At 43.5% G+C, this 23,397-nt stretch overlaps 1 protein-coding gene across 1 annotated transcript in view; it reads left to right on the top strand.

The window, feature by feature from the left end:
- PROKR1 (prokineticin receptor 1) overlaps positions 1–23,397 on the top strand; it is a 67,005-nt gene that overhangs the window by 3,108 nt on the left and 40,500 nt on the right. Inside the window, exon 2 of the mRNA XM_073628229.1 lies at positions 11,718–12,335. Within this exon, the coding sequence (XP_073484330.1) occupies positions 11,887–12,335 (449 nt within the window). The 5' untranslated portion in view covers positions 11,718–11,886. The remainder of the gene's footprint in view (positions 1–11,717; positions 12,336–23,397) is intronic.

The raw sequence follows: 23,397 nt of genomic DNA, 5'->3' as shown, positions 1-23,397 counted from the left end.
ATGCCTGCTGAGGAATTTGTACCCCACTTCTGAGCAACAACTTTTCATGGTGGACTCCATATATGTTTACCATAGGATTGTTTCACCTTTGGACTTTCTCACCTGTGTTTCTACTCATTTTATGCATGTTCTGTTTTATATTCATTATATCTGAGATTGATATTTATCTATTATTAAAGAAAATATTTATTAAAGAAAATAACACAGTATCAAGAGATTCCTATGATTTTGGATTATAATATTCACCACAGGCAAATTGAGCGCACATTCAAAAAGCATTGGTCACAGCGGATCAACAATTGAGGACCGTGTTGCCGGAGAAACCTCTCTTTGTTTGCAGAAAGGCACCTACTTTAAGAGATATAATAGCTAAAAATGTTATTGATCCTCCAAAAAAATCGCAGGAGTCCACTTCTTTTCAGGGAAAGGGTTTCTTCCCATGTAAGAGATGTTACGCTTGCAGAGACTCTATGCAAAATGGCCAGAAATGTATTAATTTTAAATCTATCAGCAATAATAAAGAATATCAAATAAAAGATTTCATTTCGTGCAGAACTGAGGGGGTGGTATATGTATTGCAATGTCCGTGCTCATTGCAATATATAAGAAGAACAAAACGCCCTATGTGGAAAAGGATACAGGAGCACATACAAAACATTCAAAACGGATTCCCAAAACACATTTCACGTCATTTTGCTTTATGCCATAACAAAAATCCTGCTTTGCTAAAATTTTGGGTTATCAAAAAATATAAATCACATTGGCGGGGTAGCAATACGGTAAGAGGATTAAGCAAAAAAGAATCAAAATGGATATTTGATATGTGTACTCTCTCGCCTATGGGATTAAACATAGATTTTTATTTAAATTGTTTTATATCAGATTTTTAATATTTTTAATAGATTTATGCTTTTTTTATCTCTTCTATTTTTTAGTTCTATTCAAACATCGTAGGAGAGTGTGATTACAAGTAGATGCAATATTATGGATTACCACTGGAGGGAGTTTTTTTAGGCTGTAATCTTAGCTTCATTGTAGCAATTAGTTTAGCTCATGGTTTTTAATTTGTTTTAAAATGTTTGAGTAATGAAAATTTTTTATATGTATACTAATTTTTGAGTATATATCATACTGTTATTTAAAACATGTGCAGCGCGCATATAATGGCATGAAGATGCATTTAACTCCCTTGTCACTATGGCAACCGGCCCGCACACTATGCTATAAATATTAAACAAGTCCGTCACATGGTCACCCTTAAAAAAGTCACGCAACACGTCGGGAGGAGCCAGTGACGTCACCCACAGTGCTTTGTGTGTACTGTCGGCATATGAGGAGAATCTAGCTGTATGCAACTGACCACATTTATATGCAATTTACTCTGCCGGAATGTGTGAGTGAAATTTATCCTAACCTCACAAGAAATTTTATGTCATACTATCTGCGCAATGGTCCTTTTTTTTGTTTTTTCTTTTTGAGCACTGCGGAGGCACATCGAGGCTTGAATTTAGTCTAGCATATGTGAATTAGCAGCAGAGACTCTGATTTGACCATCTGTCACTGCGGAAACATATTGAGGCTTGAAACCAGTCCAGCATATGTGAATTTATAGCAGAAACTCGGATTTTACCTTTTGGGTATTGTTCTGTGGAATCACTTATTTTATATGGTGTCTGTTTCATATTTCACCAGTGTAACCAATTAGTATGCTGGGAGTATGTATTAATTATGTGTTATGGTGAAGGACATATGTATTGAACATATAAGTTAGATTTTATATGGTATAATTACTACTCACATATCAGTTTGTTGGGGCACTGTGCAAAATTAGAAGGTTGATATTTAGCGCATTATTAATCCTTATAAATTACCATAGGTATCTTTAGCTTTATCTATGGCCAGAGGTATTCCATTTAGTAAGTAAGCCTTGCTTCATCAATAAAAACAAAAAAGCATTCATGATGTATAAAGATCAGTTCATTCGTTTAACAAATCAAGTATAATTTTACCACAATTAAAAAGTGAAAGATTAATTCTAATTGGCTGCTAATTACAAATATGCCATATTCCAAAAAGGAGGTAGTGAACCACACCAGGTACAAGGAATGTAAAGCAGTCAGTTTTACGACTGAGAGGTACTAAGCAACTTCTGACATTCAATGAAAAGCAATCTCGACAGCAGCTATGAGTCACATGTGGGTCACAGGCCATTAGTTGAGGACTTCTATGACTGTCATTATACATTGAAGAGTAACCTGTTAGGATACTAAAATTGCACATAAAAAGTTTTCAGACAGCTAGATTAAAACAACAATGCCATTTAAAAGGAAAGTTTTAAATTCCAAAAATGTAATATTTTAAAAGCATGTTGAGTGCAGCAAGGCTTACTTTGACTATGGCTTTTTCTGACAGGATATCAGTGGAAGAATGACCAAGTTCTTTGTCCTGCATTTCATAGCGGAATTTCTGTGAAGGTTTTACTAATTAAATGTAGTGGAGATTGTTTGGTTTTATCCTCTTTTTATAGGTAAACGGCAACTCCAGATATGTGAAAAGTTAATATGCATTTGTTAGTAATTTGAAGTAATGTACATTATCTTGTTTTTCAGTCTGCTTGTGACTGCAAAATAAGTGTATAAACAATATTCAGAGCAGAAAAATTTGCCAAACCCGTGTCCCTAAAGTAGTTACTATCAGGGCTGGGCTCAGCCCTTCCTTCTGCCAGGAAGATCCTGCCAGTAACAGGCATCCTAGATTTGCTGGTTTGCGATCGCTGGTGCCAATGCTCATGCACGAGCGTGCATGTGCATGCGCGTGCCCACCAATGCCAGGGGGGGCTATTTAAACCAGAATGACATAGGACTTTGCTGTCTACTCTACAGCATTCCATGTGTTCCTTGTTATCTGAAATCTGTTCCTGTGATTTACCCGGCTTGCCTCTGACCATCCCTGCCATCTGCCTGCACCTGACTCCGGCCTGTCTGACTTCTCTTCTGTCTGCTCCCCTGGTCCTTCTGCTGCCCGCCTGATAACCGACCCAGCTTGCCTAACCTACCTAAGTTCCTGTCTGCTGCACCTGTCTGCTGATCCAGCCTGTTCCAGGTTCCAGTCTGCTGTCCAGCTCCAAGTCAGCCGTTCCAGTTCAAGTCTTCTGCACCTGTCTGCTGATCCAGCCTGTTCCAGGTTCCAGTCTGCTGTCCAGCTCCAAGTCAGCTGTTCCAGTTCCAGCCTGCTGCACCTGTCTGCTAATCCAGCCTGTTCCAGGTCCAGTCTACAGCTCCAGTTCCAGTGTGTTGTCCTCCTGCACAGAGCCGCCCGAATTCTGGACTTACCTCTTGCTCTTGATCCTGCCAGGCGCTCCTGCCACTCCACACTCCTGCGCCTCCTGTTTACTCTACCAGGGGCCTCGAGTCGGAGGTGCAATTGAGGCCTTACCCTGCAGTTCGGGCTTGTCTACTAGGTATGTGAAACCTTCTCTGAGCTGGCCGCTCAGCTGTTGGCTAATTGCTAGCTCCAATCTCTCCACAATGACTCACCTGTTGATGATATCCTGCTCGTCAGTCCTGCCTACTTAAGTCGTCCAGCCCAGATGATCTCTGCCTTCTCCATGGTCACATCTCTAGAGACGCTCTCCTGTGTTCCTGTGTAAGACTTGCATGGCTGACATTCCTTCTGGCTCCAGATCCTGCTTGCTGTTCTACTACGCTCATCTCTGGCTCCCTGATGTTTTGGCTTGTCTGACCATCCGTTCCGGTTCCTGAACTCTGGCTATGTTTTGACTTACTCTGTTTACTTTTTTTTTATTATTATTAAACTAATGAGATTTGACTGTACTTCTGTCTCAATCTGATTCGTGGTTTCTGACAGTAGGCGAAGGCCATGAATTTAGAAGATGCAGTCAATCCACTTGTTGGTAATATTTTTTCCAGATTGAATGAGCAGGATCACCGCATGGATCAGTTTGCCATGGCGTTACAAATGCTCCTGAGTCACACGGCTCACCTGGAATCTTCCACTGTGGCTGTTCCAGTACAACCTGTGTTGCAGGTCGTCCCTGCTGCTGCTCCAGTCTCTGTGCAGGCACCCGCCTCGAGTATTACCTCTGTAAGAGGTATGTCTGGTTCTGCTCCGCTGTGTCTGTGTACGTGTGTGTGTCTGTGTACATGTGTGTGTGTCTGTGTACGTGTGCCTGTGTGTCATATATACACATGTAAGGGGGGTGAGACTGTACAGGCGTTAGGGGGGCTGAGGGCGTACAGGTGTGGGGGGGGCTGCGACCGTACAAGTGTGAAGGGGGCTGATGATGAGACCGTATAGGCATTGGGGGGATGAGAGCGTACAGGTGTGAGGGGGGATGAGAGCGCAAGGGTGTGAGGAGGGGCTGAAAGTGTGCAGGTGTGAGGGGGCTGAGAGCGTACAGGTGTGGGGAGGGGGCTGAGAGTGTACAGGTGTGAGAAGGGGGACTGCGAACGTACAGGTGTGAGGGGGGTTGCGAGCATGCAGGTTTGAGGGGGGCTGCGAGCATACAGGTGTGAGAGGGGCTGTGAGCGTACAGGTGTGAGAGGGGGCTGAGAGCGTACAGGTGTGAGGGAGGCTGAGAGCATACAGGTGTGAGGAAGGGGGCTGAGAGCGTACAGGTGTGAGGGGGCTGAGAGTGTACAGGTGTGAGGGTGGAGGTGAGAGCGTACAGGTGTGAGGGGGTCTGAGAGCGTTCAGTTGTGAGGGGGGCTGAGAGCGTACAGGTGTGAGGGGGGCCGCGAGCGTACAGGTGTGAGGGGGGCTGAGAGAGTACAGGTGTGAGGGAGGCTGCGAATGTACACGTGTGAAGGGGGGCTGCGAGCATACAGGTGTAAAGGGGGGCTATGAACGTACAAGTGTGAGGGGGGCTGAGAGTGTACAGGTGTGAAGGGGGGTGCAAACATACAAGTGTGAAGGGGGCTGCGAGTGTACAGGTGTGAGGGGGCTGAGAGAGTACAGGGATTGTTTATACCAAAGACATGTAGTAGAATAAATTTTGGCCTACACCTATGAAGACACGTTTTACATGTTTTTTCTAATTTGATAAATTTCATAGCAGAAAGTAGAAAATATTGTACTTTAATTCTTAGGAGTAGAGGCGTAAATTGGGCAGGCTTGTAGGGGCCCCATAGCATGACTTTGCCCCGGGCCCCATGATGCTATTAAGATTGACCAGCTCAAAACGCTATCATTGCATAGTACATTCCGGTGTCTATGTATAATCTTTTTAATCATGTGCTGTTGGGTGGAATAAGTAGTAAAAAATGCATGTTTAAATGTCTCATTGGGTTCCTTAATCCTTGGAACCAACAGCTTGTTTCTGTTCCTCGCATCAGCTTGTTCAAAAGCTTGATTCAATGCTGATGGGTCATAACCCTTCTCAAGGAACCTAGCCCTAAGAATAGAGGCCTCCTTAATAAAGTCTTCATGGTTAGTGCAGTTAAACTTAAGCCTTAGAAACTGGCTGACAGGAACAGACCTCAGCCAAGCCGGATGGTGACAGCTATTGGTACTGATAAATCCATTCCTGTCGGTCTCCTTGAAGAAAGTGGACATGACAATCACTCCCTCAGATACCCTAATCCTCAAATCCAGAAAATTAATCTCGGATTTGCTACAATCATGTTGGACCCTAATGCCCCTATCACTGTTGTTCAAAGATACCATAAATTCCTCCAAAGAGTCCAAATCGCCATTCCATATGAGGAAGACATCATCGATATACCTCCTTCAGAGAACCAGCTCTGGTCTCGGCCTAGTATAGATGACGTCCTCCTCCCACTTAGCCATGAACAAGTTGGCCATGCTGGGAGAAAACTTAGCCCCCACGGCCACTGCCCTGTTCTGCAAGTAATAGGAGCCCCCAAACCAAAAATAATTGTGCCCCATCGCAAAATCAAGCAGGGACAAAATAAACTGACGCTGGGCATTTACCATGTTGTCCATCCCAAGATAGTGCTCAACTGCCTCATGACCATGTGAAATGATCGCGTAGAGGGATGCCACATCTGCAGTCGCAAGGATGTAGCTATGCCTCCATTCAATACCTGCATGGAATCACGCAGGAATGAGGGAGTCTTAACCACCAATGGCTGCAAAAAATTTTCAATGTACTTACCCACTCTGGAAGTAACTGAATCAATGCCACTGATAATCGGCCTTCCAGGGGGGTGTACTGGATCCTTGTGTACCTTGAGGAGGTAGTACATCACTGGTACCGGTAGGGCAATCGGAAGCAACAAAAGCTTCTCTTTCTTACAGAGAATCTTCTCTCAAAAGCCCTCCTTCACGAGGGACACAAGGTCCTTTTTGTATTTAGCCATGGGGGTTTCCTGCAAGGGGGGACATAAGTGTCCCTATCAGAAAAGAGACGAGACATTTCCAAATTATATGCAGCAGAAACCAATATAACTATGCCCACTCCTTTGTCCACAGGAGGCACCACTAGGCCTTTCCAACATTTTAAAAGGTCAAGACCCTTCTTAAAAGCATGGTCACCTCTATTTCTCTTAAGCTGTAATTGCTCTAGGTCCCTATTGACAAGATCCCTAAAGACAGAAATAGAAGGTGCCAAGTGTCCAGGGGGGTTGAAAACAGAATCATTGGCCAATGAAGGTTTTTTAATCCCTGAGGGATCAGTTTTTCTCAACCTAAAGGGATTGGTTACCTACTGATGTTCATTTTCCAGACAAACTTCTAGAGGGAGGTCTGGTAGTGTGGTTTTCACATCCGTAAAGAAGGCCATTAAGTCAGGGTGTTTAACTGATTTAGGGATTCCGCGTTTCTTAACATTATTGCGCCTGGAGCGGTCCTCCGGGTCTGCAATTTTTTATTTCATCCAGGTGATGTCATCATCCTTAGCATTATGGGTATCTATCAAATCATTGAAAGCGGAGGCAAATTCACCCATTTTGTGTTCAACATTCGTGTCATTCGATCGCCAATTTCTGTAACTTCCGATTTAAACTGCTGAGCTAGTGACAGGATGTCTGCATGGAGTGGGCTTCTTAGGGAGACTGACATGTCTTTCAATGTGGTGTCAACCACCAGTTGGTTTGGAGTAGGAAACTCAGAAATAGAGTCCTGCAGCTCCCTGAAGTCATCAAGGGAGCCTGCCATGTCACTCACCTCCAGAGCTGGATCAGATGTATCTTGTGACTTGTGCTTAGCTTTAACCGGGCTTGAGGTGCATGAGGAGGATTGAGAGGCTCTTCCGTTCTCCTGCTGTGGGTGGTTGAAGCCCGGTGAGAAGTGTTGTATGCATCTCTCTGCTGTGCTGGAGAAGCCACATTTGTTGTGCTGAGAGCCGCCGGTGCCATCTTGACTGGAGAGCCGGCGGGGCTGAGTGTAGTAGTCCGTCATTCTCCTTGTCAGAGTCCTGTCTTTCCTCTTGCTGGTCATGAAGAGAGGGGATGCTCGACCTGCTGGGTGTAAAAACCACCCTGTTTCTAGGCACTGAATGGCCGTTGTGAGCTCCGGCAAGCTGGCTATGTGCAGAGCAGTCTTTTCAGGTCAGGCGGCCATCTCCCTTGCTCGCTGGCCACGCCCTGCAGATAAACTTGTGAACATCAATGAAGGTCTCAAATTTGTTCAGCAGTCTTGGTGGAACAAACTTGAGACCATGATTTAAAACATATTTTTCATCATTGGAAATCACTGCCAAGCTCAAATTAAAGAGGCCAGAGTCCTTCAGACCCGCCTTCTTTTTTGAGCGGACCCGACTCCCCCTCTGGAGCCTCTTTTTGGTCTATTAGCCTTTTAACATTTTAACATTTTGGGGCCCCCTGTGAAAAAAATGACTGTTGTTATGATGGTAGCAATTGTTAGAGCCACCCCTACTAGGATTATGATGCCCCGGAGGGTAGCTATATGATGGCCATTGTGTCCCATCATTCTGATAGTCCAGAGAGTAGTTTCTTTCCTGTTCCCATTCTTGGTGCTAATCTAAAAGGTGCTCTCTCAGTGATATACCTAACCCCCCAAGGGATCAAACCTGTTATGGGTCTTAAGCAAATTCCTATTGGGAAACGAAGGATGCCTACCTCTTCCCCTCCCCCTAGCCTGCCCAAAAGGGGCTTCACTAAAGGGAGGGTTATGGAGTGATTGGTAGTCCTGAAAGGGGGTCCTTATTGATGAAGCAGGACCCAGTGTAGATGGTGGATAGGTATGGATGGTACCAGGGGCTAAATGGGACCCTACTGGGACCCTAGGTACCTCACTGGCCGTGACATCATTATTTTGCCATTTGAAGGCTTTGTGTTTTTTGTTATAGTCAGTTATATCCCTCAAGTATTTTTTCTTTTTCTTATTTTTCTGTTCTACTTCCTCTTTTGCAAGGTGCTTTCTTAAACTATCAGACCATTTGGTGTACTTCTCACTCCCTTTATAGGAACTGAGTTTATCCTAATTTCTTCATCTAATTTTAATAGTTTCTGTTTCTTTTTACCAAGCATGTCATTTAATAGTCCCAAACTCGCTTTGTTGAAATACTGAAACCTAGTATGTCACTTTGGAGAGATACCTCCCACCTTAGACTTCTGGAAACCATATTCTCCAAAATATAATGTTCAAAGAAGGCAATGTCCCAGTTCATGTGTAGTTCTGAGGTCACTCAATTTTTAAGCCTAAGAACCAAATCATCCAAATCATCACTAGTTACATTGTCTGGGTTAAATAAGCCATCTGTGTTAATCAAATGGGAGGTTCTAAAAACAAAGATATCCATGAATGTAACAGAAACAACTGAGCAACAGTGCGAAGGGAGTTCAATAGAATCAATAAACATATATAAGAAAACCTGCTGCACTGGTTGAAATACTTTATGGATTGTATATTAAAATAAAAATGAATATTCCTTAAGCAGCCAGCACAAAAATTGATAAACAACAATACATGATTGTCACATCCACTTTCTTCAAGGAAACCATCAGGAACGGATTTATCAGTGCCAATAGCTGTCACCATTCGGCTTGGCTGAGGTCCGTTCCTTGTCAGCCAGTTTCTAAGGCTTAAGCGTAACTGCACTAACCATGAAGACTTTATTAAGGAGGCCTCTATTCTTAGGGCTAGGTTCCTTGAGAAGGTTTATGACCCATCAGCATTGAATCAAGCTTTTGAACAAGCTGATGCGAGGAACAGAAACAAGCTGTCGGTTCCAAGGATTAAGGAACCCAATGAGACATTTAAACATGATTTTTTTACTACTTGTTCCATCCAACAGCACATTATTAAAAATATTATACTTAGCCACTGGAATGTACTATGCAATGATAGAGTTTTGGGTCCCCTTTTATCAGTACGGCCTATGATTGTTTATAGAGGGACACCACCATTGAGGCTCCAAGTGGCACCCAATATTGTTGATCCCCCTAATAGGGTGTCTTTTTTTCACAACATAGGGGGCTTCTTCCCCTGAAGGAAATGCTCAGTTTGCAGAATCAATTTGCAGGGTAGAAGGAAGATGGATACCTTCCAGTTTAACTCTACCGGTGAACACTTCCCCATAAAACCCTTCATCACTTAAACCACTAAACATGTGGTCTATCTTATAAGGTGTCCGTGCGGTTTAGAATACATTGGTCGCACCAATCGCTTGCTCCAGGTAAGATTGAAGGAACATGTGACTAACATTAAAAATGGCTACCCTAAACACAGTCTATCAAAACACTGTGATGTTCACCACAACCGGAATCCCAATGGTACTGTATTCTTGGGTATAGACAAATATATTGGTAATTGGAGGGGTAGTCATATGACCAGAGGAGTCTCTAGGCTCGAGACAGAGTGGATATACAAGGCCAAGACCTATAGTCCCTTCGGCATTGTGACAGACCTAGCCGGGAGAGAGACTTTTGGAGGGGACTGTATGCTAGCCTCTTGCCAATCGATCGGGGGCCCTTGCATTTGGGGGAACGGTGCTCTTTGTGAGCTGTATGCCTGGGGACCCTTGAGGTGGTATTACTGTGGATTCAGGTCCTGGTCCCCCAGGACACACAGACTCTGGGGACCCTGGATTTGCCATATTGGAATAGTGGCTGATTCATAATGCTGGGACAGATACTGTTAGGAGATGCTGATGTCAATTCCAACACCTGTCTGTCTATTGTCTGCTAAAATGTGTATTGTAAATAAGTCTACTATGGGATCTAAGAGTCATTAGATCCCCATTGTTATTTGTGTTAATTAACTCTGTTATTGTGTGAAGAAGAGTCTATGTTGATTGTGATAATGTTGATTGGATTTTCTGAACTACAAGACGGCCAGTCTGGCCTAACGGTCATGTCTGAGTCATCTAGGCTGTCTAAAGGGATTAGTTAATTAGCTCATGTTAATTAGGTTAATTAGGTTACAGCTGTATTGTTAGAGTAATATGAGCAGGAGGTCTGCACCTCCACTTTTAGTGTATAAAAGCCTGTATTTTGCAATAAAAGAGATATTCCTGTTTGAACTTACATACAGCCTGCCTGGTGTTTGTTCTGAGCTATCACAACTGGGTTAGAACGGCACATAGCTGTAGTTCTAATCCCAGAACATTGGATGACCAAACAATCAGATGTTGCGATTTGAAATCTGACTCTATAGCTGCAGAGGAGTGTCGGGAGAGTGGATCCGAGCGAGCAAGGGGCTCGTTACAGGCATCAATGTCCAATGGGATGTGAATGCATATATTAATAACGCATAATTAAACTGTTTCTTGCATGTATTTTATCTTTATTCATTTCCATTTGTTTAGAAATCATTTTTATTGAATCATAAATTTATATGTATTCGATCAGGGTCTCTTTTTATACTAGGATTTTAAGTTAAATTTATTTTGTTGTTTAGGTTAACCCCACAAGATGGCACCATGTCTCGGCACACTGAGCTTTTTATGTAATTAGTTATATCTGCAATAGTCATGTTGTGTTTGTTTAGATTCATTCATTTGATTCGCTATTTAATTTAGAGGTTATATGCAATTATGTTGTTAGTTTACATCTAGTTGCATTCCTCTTTATTATGGTAGTGTTGTCAATATTATCTATTTTCTGCTTAATTGTGGCAGTGTTATTACTGCTGTGGATAGGATATTCGGACAGTGGAATGTCCATTCAGTTTGGTGTACTGTATCGGCTTCCTGCTGGTTGGAACGCATTGTTGCATATATCCGGTAGGCGGAGGGTTTGCTCTGTTCGTTGTCCCGTCTATATAACGCATTCCAGTGCACATCTGGCCACGCGCGTGACTACGTCAATTTATGACGAGTGGTGATCAAGTATATGTAGAAAAACTTGTTTTTGACCAGAAAGGCCCTGGGTCTACATCTATTGCCCTGATGGTGAAAACAAGCTTGCCACCCTGCCATACCTACTGCCTGTTCTCTGGACTATTATTGAAGGATTCTAGTAGTAATTTCTAGCCTGAGCTCTCTCATGTAAGCCCGTGTACATAGACTTTCTATCAGATTACAGAACAGGTAGTTCTACTTTAAACTCTGTTGTGAGTGTTAGCGGGCTGCTCAATGTTAAGATACATTTCTATGAAAAAAAAACTGAAGTATGTTTTAGGAATTACTCTGACTAGATTTTTTTTAAATTACCACAATACATTTAGGGAATGGTGTAGTTTTCAGTCAGTGGTTATTCATTACCATGGACTATCATTGTAAGATTTGAGGTTGTAGATGTAATTATCTGATTATTTACATTATTTTGTTGCAGATCAGAACTGGATCAGAAAACAATTTTATTCTTTCTCAAATTATATTAACTAAGAAATTACTTGGCCTTTCAAGAGTCAACTGTTTACTAAGTATCACTGATCAGAACAGACAAGTCCTTGTGTCCCTTCAACAAGTTCTTATATAAGCAGTTCAGTTGGTCTCCAAACATGGACTACAACAAAGTGGCAGCAAACTACATCCAAAGTGAAGAATTCTTCTCAAGAAACTATGCTTTTCCCTTAAACTATTCCTACAGTGATTATGAACTTAGTGATGATGAAGATGTAACCAAAACAAGGACATTTTACGCTGCAAAAATAGTCATCGGAGTGGCTCTTGTTTGTATTATGCTCATTTGTGGCATTGGGAACTTTATTTTCATTGCAGCACTTGCCAGATATAAAAAGCTCAGGAATTTAACCAACCTGCTAATTGCCAATCTGGCCATTTCTGATTTTATCGTAGCCATAGTCTGCTGCCCTTTTGAGATGGACTATTATGTTGTGAAACAGCTGTCTTGGGAACATGGACATATCCTCTGTGCATCCGTCAATTATCTCAGAACTGTATCACTTTATGTCTCTACAAACGCTCTACTTGCCATAGCTGTTGACAGGTAAGGTCATGATTATTGATGTACTGTATATTATTGTCTACAGGTCTATACAAAAAAAGTCACAATAGTTAATTTGCTTTTACAGGATAATCAAACATGTAATCCAGTAATTGCCTCGTGCTTCAGTATGTCACAGTACATGTTGGCATTCATGGTTCCCTCAATGAACTGTAGCTCCCCAGTGCCGGCAGCACTCATGCAACCCCAGCACCATGCTTGACTGTAGACAAGATACACTTGTCTTTGTACTCCACACACCCTTGACACTATCTGAACAAAATAAGTTTATATTGGTCTCATCAGACCACAGGACATGGTTCCAGTAATCCATGTCCTTAGTCTGCTTGTCTTCAGCAAACTGTTTGCGGGCTTTCTTGTACATCTTCTTTAGAAGAGGCTTCCTTCTGGGACAACAGCCATGCAGACCAATTTGATGCAGTGTGTGGCATATGGTCTGAGCATTGACAGGCTGACCCCCCACCCTTCAACCTCTGCAACAATGCTGGCACCACTCATACGTCTATTTCCCAAAGACAACCTGTGGATATGATGCTGAGCACGTGCACTCAACTTCTTTGGTCGACCATGGCGAGGCCTGTTCTGAGTGGAACCTGTCCTGTTAAACCGCTGTATGGTCTAGGCCACCGTGCTGCAGCTCAGTTTCAGGGTCTTGGCAATCTTCTTATAGCCTAGGTCATCTTTATGTAGAGCAACAATTCTTTTTTTTCAGATCATCAGGGAGTTCTTTGCCATGAGGTGCCATGTTGAACTTCCAGCGACCAGTATGAGAGAGTGAGAGTGATAACACCAAAGTGAACACACCTGCTCCCCATTCACACCTTTTAACACTAATGAGTCACATGACACCGAGGAGGGAAAATGGCTAATTGGGCCCAATTAGGACAGTTTCACTTAGGGGTGTACTCAATTTTTTTTGCCAGCGGTTTAGACATTAATGGCTGTGTGTTGAGTTGTTTTGAGGGGACAGCAAATTTACACTGTCTTACAAGCTATATACTCTGATATCTCACTACTTTAGCTGATATACTCACTACTTTACATTGTAGCAAAGTGTCATTTCTTCAATGTTGTCAAATGAAAAGATATAATAAAATATTTACAAAAATTTGAGGGCTGTACTCACTTTTGTGAGATACTGTAAGTGTTTTGCTTTCTGACAGGTTCACTATAAATCTAAACTCTCAGTTTAGTTGTCTTTAAATGTGTATATATTAAATCCAAAGGGATGCTGAGAATTCTGAAAATCTTAGTTGTCTCCATGAAAGGTTTCCAGGCTCTGCTGTGGTGACTTGAGTCTTTGCATTTTATACCATGATACGTGTAATGACATTTTTTACTGTATGTATCATTTCGGTGGCTTGGCTATGATTCATGTTTATGTTTGCATGACAATTTTAATACAATTTAAAACTGCATTTACTCTATTGTCTAACCGCATTCACCTCATTTAAAGTCTCGGGGCGATTTCCTGTATTTTTTTTGTTTTTTTTTTTATGTTTGATAAATTTGACAATAAATCTGCCCAGAAGTTTAGCTTTAAGATCTTTTACACACAAACATCAGTTTGTATGACAGTTGTGTGTACAGCAAGCTTTTTCAGAGCATTTACAGAGCTTACAGCAAGCTTCAGGCAGCTGTGTGCAAGCTTGTAAAGCAACCCTTAGTAGTCTTAAAGCGGGAGTAAACCACGGCTGGTTAATAAAAATTTTTTAAAAAACCTGTAAGGCAATTGCATAATATGCTACAGTGCATTTAATGCACACAATTTAAAGCACTGTATGCCACATGCTAATGTGCATTGCAAAATGGTAGCCGATTTATATAAATGAAATTCCTAATGTATCACAACAGACCAAACATCAATCATGCAACATTTTTAGCAGCACAATGCACTGCAATTCATGGTAATGCATTGCCACACATTGCGGTGCGCTGCATTGCAACTGCGCTGGGAAGGTGCATTGGGGTTCCATTAAAATATATTGGCAAAAACCTGTTTGGGTGACATCATCGCATCTGCGGCCAATCACATAGTCGGAGTGCGTGAACCCGGAAGAAATACGGGGTTGAAGATGTCAGCCCTGTCAGCCCTGTCAGCTGTGCTAACATTCAATGCATGCTAGCACATTATGAAATACTTACCCTGGAACGAAGCCTTCCAGCGACACGCTGACAGGGCTGACCTCGTCCCTTGTCTTTCTTCCGGGTTCACGCGCTCCAACTATGTGATTGGCTGGAGATGCGATGACCTCACCCCCGCACATGCACACGGGAGCCCTCAGTTCCGGCACAAAGCTCTGATGTCACGGCTGCATCCAGGGTGAGTAATCCTAAACAGGTAGGCAGGTTTAGGAGATATTCATTTTACCTACAAGTAAGCCTTATTATAGGCTTACCAGTGGGAAAAAATCACAAAGCGGGCTTTACTTCTGATTTAAGAATTCTTAGGGTCCATGCAATAAGGTGTGCTGCATTAATGTACACTTTACCCAAACAGGTTTTTGCCAATAAATTTTAATGGCACCCCAATGCACCTTCCCAGCGCAGGTGCAATGCAGCGCACCACAATGTTTGATAATGCATTATCATGAATTGCAGTGTATTGTGCTGCTAAAAATGTTGCATGATCGATTTTTGGCCCGTTGTGATATATTAGGAATTTCATTCATATAAAATGGCTGCCATTATGAATACACAATAGCATGTGACATAAGGTGCTTTAAATTGTATGCATTAAATGCACTGTAGCATATTGCTCTGCTATAAATAGGTCCTTAAGCAAATGACCAAAACTTGCTAATAGCTTTGCAGGATAGCATGCAATTAAGATTTGTTCACTAAGTTTTGTTTCTCTAAACCAGAGCTGAAAGTCATCACCAAGGCTGGCTGATAGCATTGTAAATGCTTTGGAAAAACTTGCTGTACACATACCTCTTATAAAAGCGAATGCCCAGCTAATAGGCTAATACTGAAGAAAGCAAAGATGTACTCTGTTAGCCAGGAATAAATTCTAGAGGTAAATACTCGACAGAGAAGGCAAAACAATATTATCCAAATTAGATCTTTTAGTGGCTAACTAAAAATAAAAAAGCAAGCTTTCTAAGTTCTAAAGTAATTTTTTTCAGTCATTGTGATAATATCAAAAGAAAGAGAAAAGAAAGAAAGAAATCCAAAATCCCTTTTTTTTTAACATTTTTAATTAGAGGCTAATTTTGAAAAACACTTGGCAATGGCAAAGTGATACACAGTTCATTTTATCAATCCATCGGTAATAGAACCTACCATTTTACTAAAAACTACCATATCCACCCTATACAATTCTCATAAAAGTTTATCCCTCACCTCACCTGAAATTTAGCTATACAGTCGACCCCCGAAATTCGCAGGCCATTCTGCCATTGGCCATAGCATTTAGCCAAAAACCTAACCCTTAAAACTAACTTTTCTAGTTGAACTCCTAAACAAACTAATGGCCAAAGGATATGTATTTTTGTGCATGCAGTCAAGAGATTTACACAGCTCTGTCACACAGCATGGCCCTGGAGAAGTGAGTTTTCACTACTGCACTACTCCTAATACTTACAGGTCTTGATCCCCCCCTCCCCCCCCCCCCCGGCACATCTCTCTGTCACTGTGCTCTCTCTTTCTATTTGCATGTTACTTGTTAGCACACAAGCACCACAGTACACCTGTTTGTGGTGCTTCTCCTCACCCAGTCCAAGCTCTGCTGTACAAGGGGATTGCAGCAGGCTGATACCATTGTAAATTCATGCACTTTAACTAATATATGTATATACAGTATATTTTATTTTTTGTTGTTGTTAATGATCACATAATCTCTACATAAGGATCTTAGAGAGCAGGGGGAGGAGAAACAGCAATGCACTGATCTTCCCAGTGTGTGTGTGTGTGTGTGGGGGGGGGGGGGGGGGGCATGTCAGCACATGTCTGATCTTTGGAGGGGAGCGGGCTGAGTTCCAGTACAGCTAGAAAACTGACCATGTTGTGCTCTCATGCCTTGTGTGGTTAGTTTTGATAGGTAAGCAGAGAGGCTGGCAGGGGAATTCACACACAGGGGGCTTTATAAAGAGAACAAGATACTTTTAAACTTAAGTACATAGTACAGCAGGCACATATCAGGAATAGGAAATGTTAGATTAATCCTAACCTTAGCCTTAAATACTGTAACTTAAATACTGTAACTTCCAACACTCTATGTGATATTCATCCTGATATAGTTATTTAGTAGAATGGGAACACTTGTCTTCTTACTAGTTTCCTTCCACTGCCAGCTCTTTAACCTGCAATGAGTGAATTAACCAAGCATCAGTCTGTATTCATTAAAGGAGAAGTATAGCCAAAGCTTTTTTGGCTATACTTTTCCTATGGATCACAGGAGTGCAGTTCATTCTGCACTCCTGTTGCCCATTTTCAGCCGACAGTGGGCTATAGCCCGCTGCCAGCTAACATCACAGAGCCGGTCCATGCTTTGAAAAGATCCCAACCATATGGTAGGGATCCATCCAGAAGCCTGGACCGACACCTGGCTCAACCACTGAGAGGCTGAGCCAGCTCCTCCCACCCCCTCCACAGCCCAACACTCCAGTGAGCACTGGACGGGCAGAGCAGAGAGCCAGAGACTGACATTCACAGCACTCTGCTCAGAGCAGGGAACGGGGGATGGGGACTGAGCAATCAGCAGTGTTTAATCACTCAGTTCTCACTACAGAGCCGGCGGGAGACATATGCAGCATTGGATTGATGCTGCATCCACCTAAGTGAGTATAGTTTTTTTCCCCCAAAGCCATTTTTTTCCCCCAAAGGCAATCTGTACTGAGGGATATAGATATGTTGTAGAACACGTATAGCCATCTGCATTGCCAGTTGAATAAATAATGATTTCTGAATTCTGAATTCTATTTGAGAAATTCTGCCTCCAGTAAATTTGCAGAATCTACAGTAATTTTGAGTTCAGGTGGATTAATCTGCTTATCCCTAATGTTAGATATGGCCAGTAAACGTAGACATGTGAATATGTAATTTACTGGTAGTTTTGCTTTGTCCAGTGATGTCCTACAATCCCATGGAGATAATCATAAACTGAAATTATATATGACTCACAGAAAATCTCAGACAAGGGAGAACTACCATTGAACAATAGGAAAAGATTGAATTTTGCTACAAAGAACAAGCATTAAAAGAAGATAATGGTGATTTTTCACAGTGCTGCACATAGTTAGATTTGAATATGTTCAACTATAATATAGAGACCAATAATTATGCTGACAGCAATATAAAGCAGCTCTGTCATATAAAGCCTCAGAATCACTTTAAGTAAGAAGTTCTATTTTGCTTGGTGGGACCAGATAAGATAGGAAAATAATTTTCTGTTTTGAAAAGCCTAGTATCTAAATTGCACTTTGTGGTATAGTTTCATGGTTCTGCAGTAACACTCAGCCCCTAAATAAATCAATGATGTTCCTAGAAAGGAGATAATGTGTTACCAAAGATCCTTATTCTCTTAATAACGCCTAAATCTATATCTGTTGAAAGAGAGATTAGATGTTTCTCCAGAATGCACAGCTGAAAAATACTATTAATTTCTGCAACCAGTAAGGCTCCATGCACACTGGGCTTAAAAAAACATCTGTTCTCTCGGGAGTAAAAAAACGCTCATATAGAGCATTTTTTGTAAAAAGTTTAGACGAGTTTAGGAGAGTTTTATGTTTTTCTGCCTCCAAGCTCCAATCAGAAACGCGAACCAGAAGGGTTTTTTTTACCCCTTAACGTTAAACCCCAAATATGCCTCTTAACGTCTTAATGTACATGGACACATAGGATTGGCATGTGATAATAGGCTAAACTTCTACAAAGGGTGTTATCATTCTGAAGTACCTAGCATGATGTCAAAGCCTAGTTTCACATCTGAGCAGGTGATTGCACACCTTCCTGCACCCACAGAGAAAAACGCAATGCTTCTTAGGAGATGTGTGGGGGTACCATTAATGCTAATGGCACCCTCACACACTGTACTACGGTTTCCCGTACTGGGAACCGCACTGCACTATTCAGTTTCCCTGTAGCCATGTTTTTAGAAACATGTTTTTACTGACAGTCTACTGACTGGAATGGTACCAGCTGATTGGAGAAAAGCCAATGTAGCACCAATATTTAAAAAGGGCCCAAAATACATCCCTGGGAATTACAGACCAGTTAGCCTAACATCAATAGTATGTAAACTCTTGGAGGGGATGATAAGGGACTATATACAAGATGTTAGTAATGAGAACGGTATCATTAGCAGTAATCAGCATGCATTCATGAAGAATCGTTCTTGCCAAACCTTCTATGAGGAGGTGAGTTGCCATCTAGATAAAGGAAGGCCCGTAGACGTGGTGTATCTGGATTTTGCAAAAGCATTTGACACAGTTCCTCATAAACGTTTACTGTACAAAATAAGGTCCATTGGCATGGACCGTAGGGTGAGTACATGGATTGAAAACTGGCTACAAGGGCGAGTTCAGAGGGTGGTGATAAATGGGGAGTACTGGGAATGGTCAGGGGTGGGTAGTGGGGTCCCCCAGGGTTCTGTGCTGGGACCAATCCTATTTAATTTGTTCATAAACAATCTGGAGGATGGGGTAAACAGTTCAATCTCTGTATTTGCAGACGATACTAAGCTAAGCAATAACTTCTCCGCAGGGTGTGGAAACCTTGCAAAAAGATCTGAACAAATTAATGGGATGGGCAACTACATGGCAAATGAGGTTCAGTGTAGAAAAATGTAAAATAATGCATTTGGGTGGCAAAAATATGAATGCAATTTATACAGTGGGGGAGAACCTCTGGGGGAATCTAGGATGGAAAAGGACCTGGGGGTCCTAGTAGATGATAGGCTCAGCAATGGCATGCAATGCCAAGCTGCTGCTAACAAAGCAAACAGAATATTGGCATGCATTAAAAAGGGGATCAACTCCAGAGATAAGAACGATAATTCTCCCGCTCTACAAGACTCTGGTCCGGCTACACCTAGAGTATGCTGTCTAGTTCTGAGCACCAGTCCTCAGGAAGGATGTACTGGAAATGGAGCGAGTACAAAGAAGGGCAACAAAGCTAATAAAGGGTCTAGAGGATATTAGTTATGAGGAAAGGTTGCGAGCACTGAACTTATTTTCTCTGTAGAAGAGACGCTTGAGAGGGGATATGATTTCAATATACAAATACCAAACTGGTGACCCCACAATAGGGATAAAACTTTTTCGCAGAAGGGAGTTTAACAAGACTCGTGGCCATTCATTAGAATTAGAAGAAAAGAGGTTTAACCTTAAACTACGTAGAGGGTTCTTTACTGTAAGAGCAGCAAGGATGTGGAATTCCCTTCCACAGGCAGTGGTCTCAGCGGGGAGCATCGATAGTTTCAAGAAACTATTAGATAAGCACCTGAGCGACCGCAACATACAGGGATATACAATGTAATACTGACATATAATCACACACATGGGTTGGACTTGATGGACATGTGTCTTTTTTCAACCACAACCTACTTAGTAACTATGTAACTATGTAACCTCTTCCCTGCTTTTTCAGGAGGTTCAGCAGCCCATTCAAATGAATGGCTTGCCGTGCTCGAGCAAACGCAGCCGCTGGAAAGTGCATAGATGTGAATCAGGGGTTAATATAGCTCTTGCTAGGGGAAGTATCTCAACCACATATTTAGTTCTCTTCTGTTCTTCCCCTGTTCAACGGATCCATATCTTCTGATCCCAAGACTGATTTCAATTCTCCACCATGTCCCTTTTCCTCTAATTCTCACTGAAGTCTCCAACTTCAGCTAAAACATTTTTTCTTTTTGACAAAGTGGGCAAGTGACAAAATCACTTTCAGGTCTTTACTGTGGTCTGTTCCCCACTGAGACGTTCTTCAACTCAGTCAAAAATAAGCTCAAATAGGGAAAGTCTAGAGCCTCTATCAGGTTAATATTTATGCCTGTATTTGACTGACCCAGTGACACTGCTGCCCTTATTTCTTGTATTGCTGTCATGGGGACCAGAAGTGAAGAGAAATTTACTCAACAGAGTAGAGTCACAGACATCAATATCTTGGAAAATTTTTTTTACTATTCCTCAATTTACCCAAACCTATATAAATAACCCCAAAAACTTAGGCTTGACCTTGGTTTTAATGTCTATGCCTGCTGTGATCAATGGCAAGAGTCACCTACTCACTCAGGACCTGGAGAACACATGAGGCAGACATAGTTTCCATCACTAAGATCAAGACTGCTCAGAAAACCTGATCCTTCGCCTTTCATGAGAAAATGTGGACTGCCATTGCTGGCATCTTTCCAAAAATGCCCATTTCCTTGCTGTGGTTTCAATACTTCTGTGTCACAGGCCTGGAACAAGCATGCAGCAAATCCAAGACAAATTATTAAATTCCTTTTCGCTATACTTGTATGTTAGAGAAAGCACTGAAGCCTAACCATGAACATGGCAGCCTAGAACCTAGAATTTTCTATGGAAAAGTCAGCAATTGCAGCTCACATATTTGTCTCAGGGGTATTTAAAACATGCAAGTGTTCCAACATTGTGATTTCTGAGGAGTTCAATGTAAGCAGTGAGATTCAAAGAAGCCAGATTTGTCTATGCAGTTGGTTGTCAGTAGGTAGTTTGCTGCTACTCTGCATTGCATCAAATCCCCAGTTTAGACCAATAGCAAACACGTTTTTTACTATATGAAAAAAATAAGTTAGCATGTTTAAGTGATATACTTTGCTGCTGTTCTCTGTCATTTAAACAAGCAGCTAATGTATTTCTCCCAAACCCGTTCTGATAAGGTCCCCAGAAAGCCCCTTCATTATATCAGGGTCCCCAGAGAGCCCCTCCTTACACCAGGGTCCCCAGAGAACCTCCCCTTACATCAGGGTCCCCAGAGAGCGCCCCTTACATCAGTGTCCCCAGAGAGCCTCCACTTTACATCAGGGTCCCCAGAGAGCCCCCCCCTTACATCAGGGTCCCAAGAGAGCCTCCCCTTTACATCAGTGTCCCCAGAGAGCCCCTTCCTTACATCAGTGTCCCCAGAGAGCCCCCCTTTACATCAGTGTCCCCAGAGAGCCCCCCCTTACATCAGGGAACCCAGAGAGCCCTGCTTACATTAGTGTTCCCAGAAAGCCCCCCTTACATCAGAGTCCCCAGAGAGCCCCCCTTACATCAGTTTCCCCAGAGAGCCCCCCCACATCAGTGTCCCAAGAAAGCCCCCCTTACATCAGTGTCCCCAGAGAGCCCCCCCTTACATTAGTGTCCCCAGAGAGCCCCCCCTTACATTAGTGTCCTCAGAAAGATCCCCTTACATCAGTGTCCCCAGAGAGCTCCCTCTTACATCAGTGTCCCCAGAGAGCCCCCCTTACATCAGTGTCCCCAGAGAGCCCCCCTTACATCAGTGTCCCCAGAAAGCCCCTCTTACATCAGTGTCCCCAGAGAGCCCCCCCTTACATCAGGGTCCCCAGAGAGCCCCCCTTACATCAGTGTCCCCAGAAAGCCCCCCTTACATCAGTGTCCCCAGAGAGCCCCCCTTACATCAGGGTCCCCAACCCCCCCTTACATCAGGGTCCCCAGAGAGCCCCCCTACATCAGTGTTCCCAGAGAGCCCTCCTTTACATCAGTGCCCCCAGAGAGCCCCCCTTACATCAGTATCCCCAGAGAGTCCCCCTTACATCAGTGTCCCCAGAGAGCCCCCCTTACATCAGTGTCCCCAGAGAGTCTCCCCCTACATAAGTGTGCCCAGAAAGGCTCCCTTACATCAGTGTCCCCAGAGAGCCCTACTTAAATCAGTGTCCCCAGATAGCCCACCCTTACATCAGTGTCCCCAGAAAGCCCCCCTTACATCGGTGTCCCCAGAGAGCCCCCCTTACATCAGAGTCCCCAGAAAGCCCCCCTTACATCAGGGTCCCCAGAGAGCCCCCTTACACCAGTGTCCCCAGAGAGCCCCCCTTACATCAGGGTCCCCAGAGAGCCCCCCTTACATCAGTGCCCCCAGAGAGCCCACCTTACATCAGTATCCCCAGAGAGCCCCCCCTACATCAGTGTCCCCAGAGAGCCCCCCTCTTACATCAGTGTCCCCAGAGAGGCCCCCTTACATCAGGGTCCCCAGAGAGCCCCCTTACACCAGTGTCCCCAGAGAGGCCCCCTTAAATCAGGGTCCCCAGAGAGCCCCCCTTACATCAGTGCCCTCAGAGAGCCCCCCTTACATCAGTATCCCCAGAGAGCCCACCCTACATCAGTGTCCCCAGAGAGCCTCCCCCTTACATCAGTGTCCCCAGAGAGCCCCCCTTACATCAGTGTTCCCAGAGAGCCCCCCTCCTACATCAGTGTCCCCAGAGGGCCCCTTCCTTATGTCAGTGTCCCCAGAAAGCCCCCCTTACATCAGAGTCCCCAGACAGCTCCCTTCCAGAGGTTCCCCTGTACCTGGCTGGTCTCCACTGTCTGTGCACCTCCAACCCCCAGCACATCTCAGTACCGCAACACCTGGGGGGAGGTGGGAGGCAGCGATCGGCAGCTCTATGGTGTCCACGGGTGAGGGGATCTCCCTGGGGTTAGTAGTTCTCCTCCCAAGTGTATACAGTGTAGAGGTGGGGGGCCTCTGACCTGGGGCATGTATCAGCAACAGTGTACAAGCAGAGCGACTCACTTGTACACTAAGGAGTGAAACTGATACATGCCCGGGTCAGAGGCCCCTCCCCTCGCCACTGTATATACTGACACTCAGGAAGAGAACTACAAGCCCCAGGGAGATCCCGCCACCCATGGGCAACATAGAGCTGCTGATCGTCGCCTCCCACCTCCCCCCCCACTGCATTCTTATTGGACAGCCAGAGGTGCAGGGGGAGATGCCGGCTCTTGGGGCTCCCCCACAGTGGCAGAACGGCAGGATTTAGTAGCAAGTGCGACTGCTGCATCCGTGAAAGTTCCGCCACTGCTTGGTGCGAATAGAGATTTTAACTTGGAAATAACTACCAAATAATATTTGTTTCTCCATATGGAGA

Source organism: Aquarana catesbeiana, linkage group LG04 (assembly GCF_042186555.1).
Source record: "Aquarana catesbeiana isolate 2022-GZ linkage group LG04, ASM4218655v1, whole genome shotgun sequence".
Taxonomy (NCBI): domain Eukaryota; kingdom Metazoa; phylum Chordata; class Amphibia; order Anura; family Ranidae; genus Aquarana; species Aquarana catesbeiana.
This window is presented reverse-complemented; position numbering and strand designations above follow the sequence as displayed.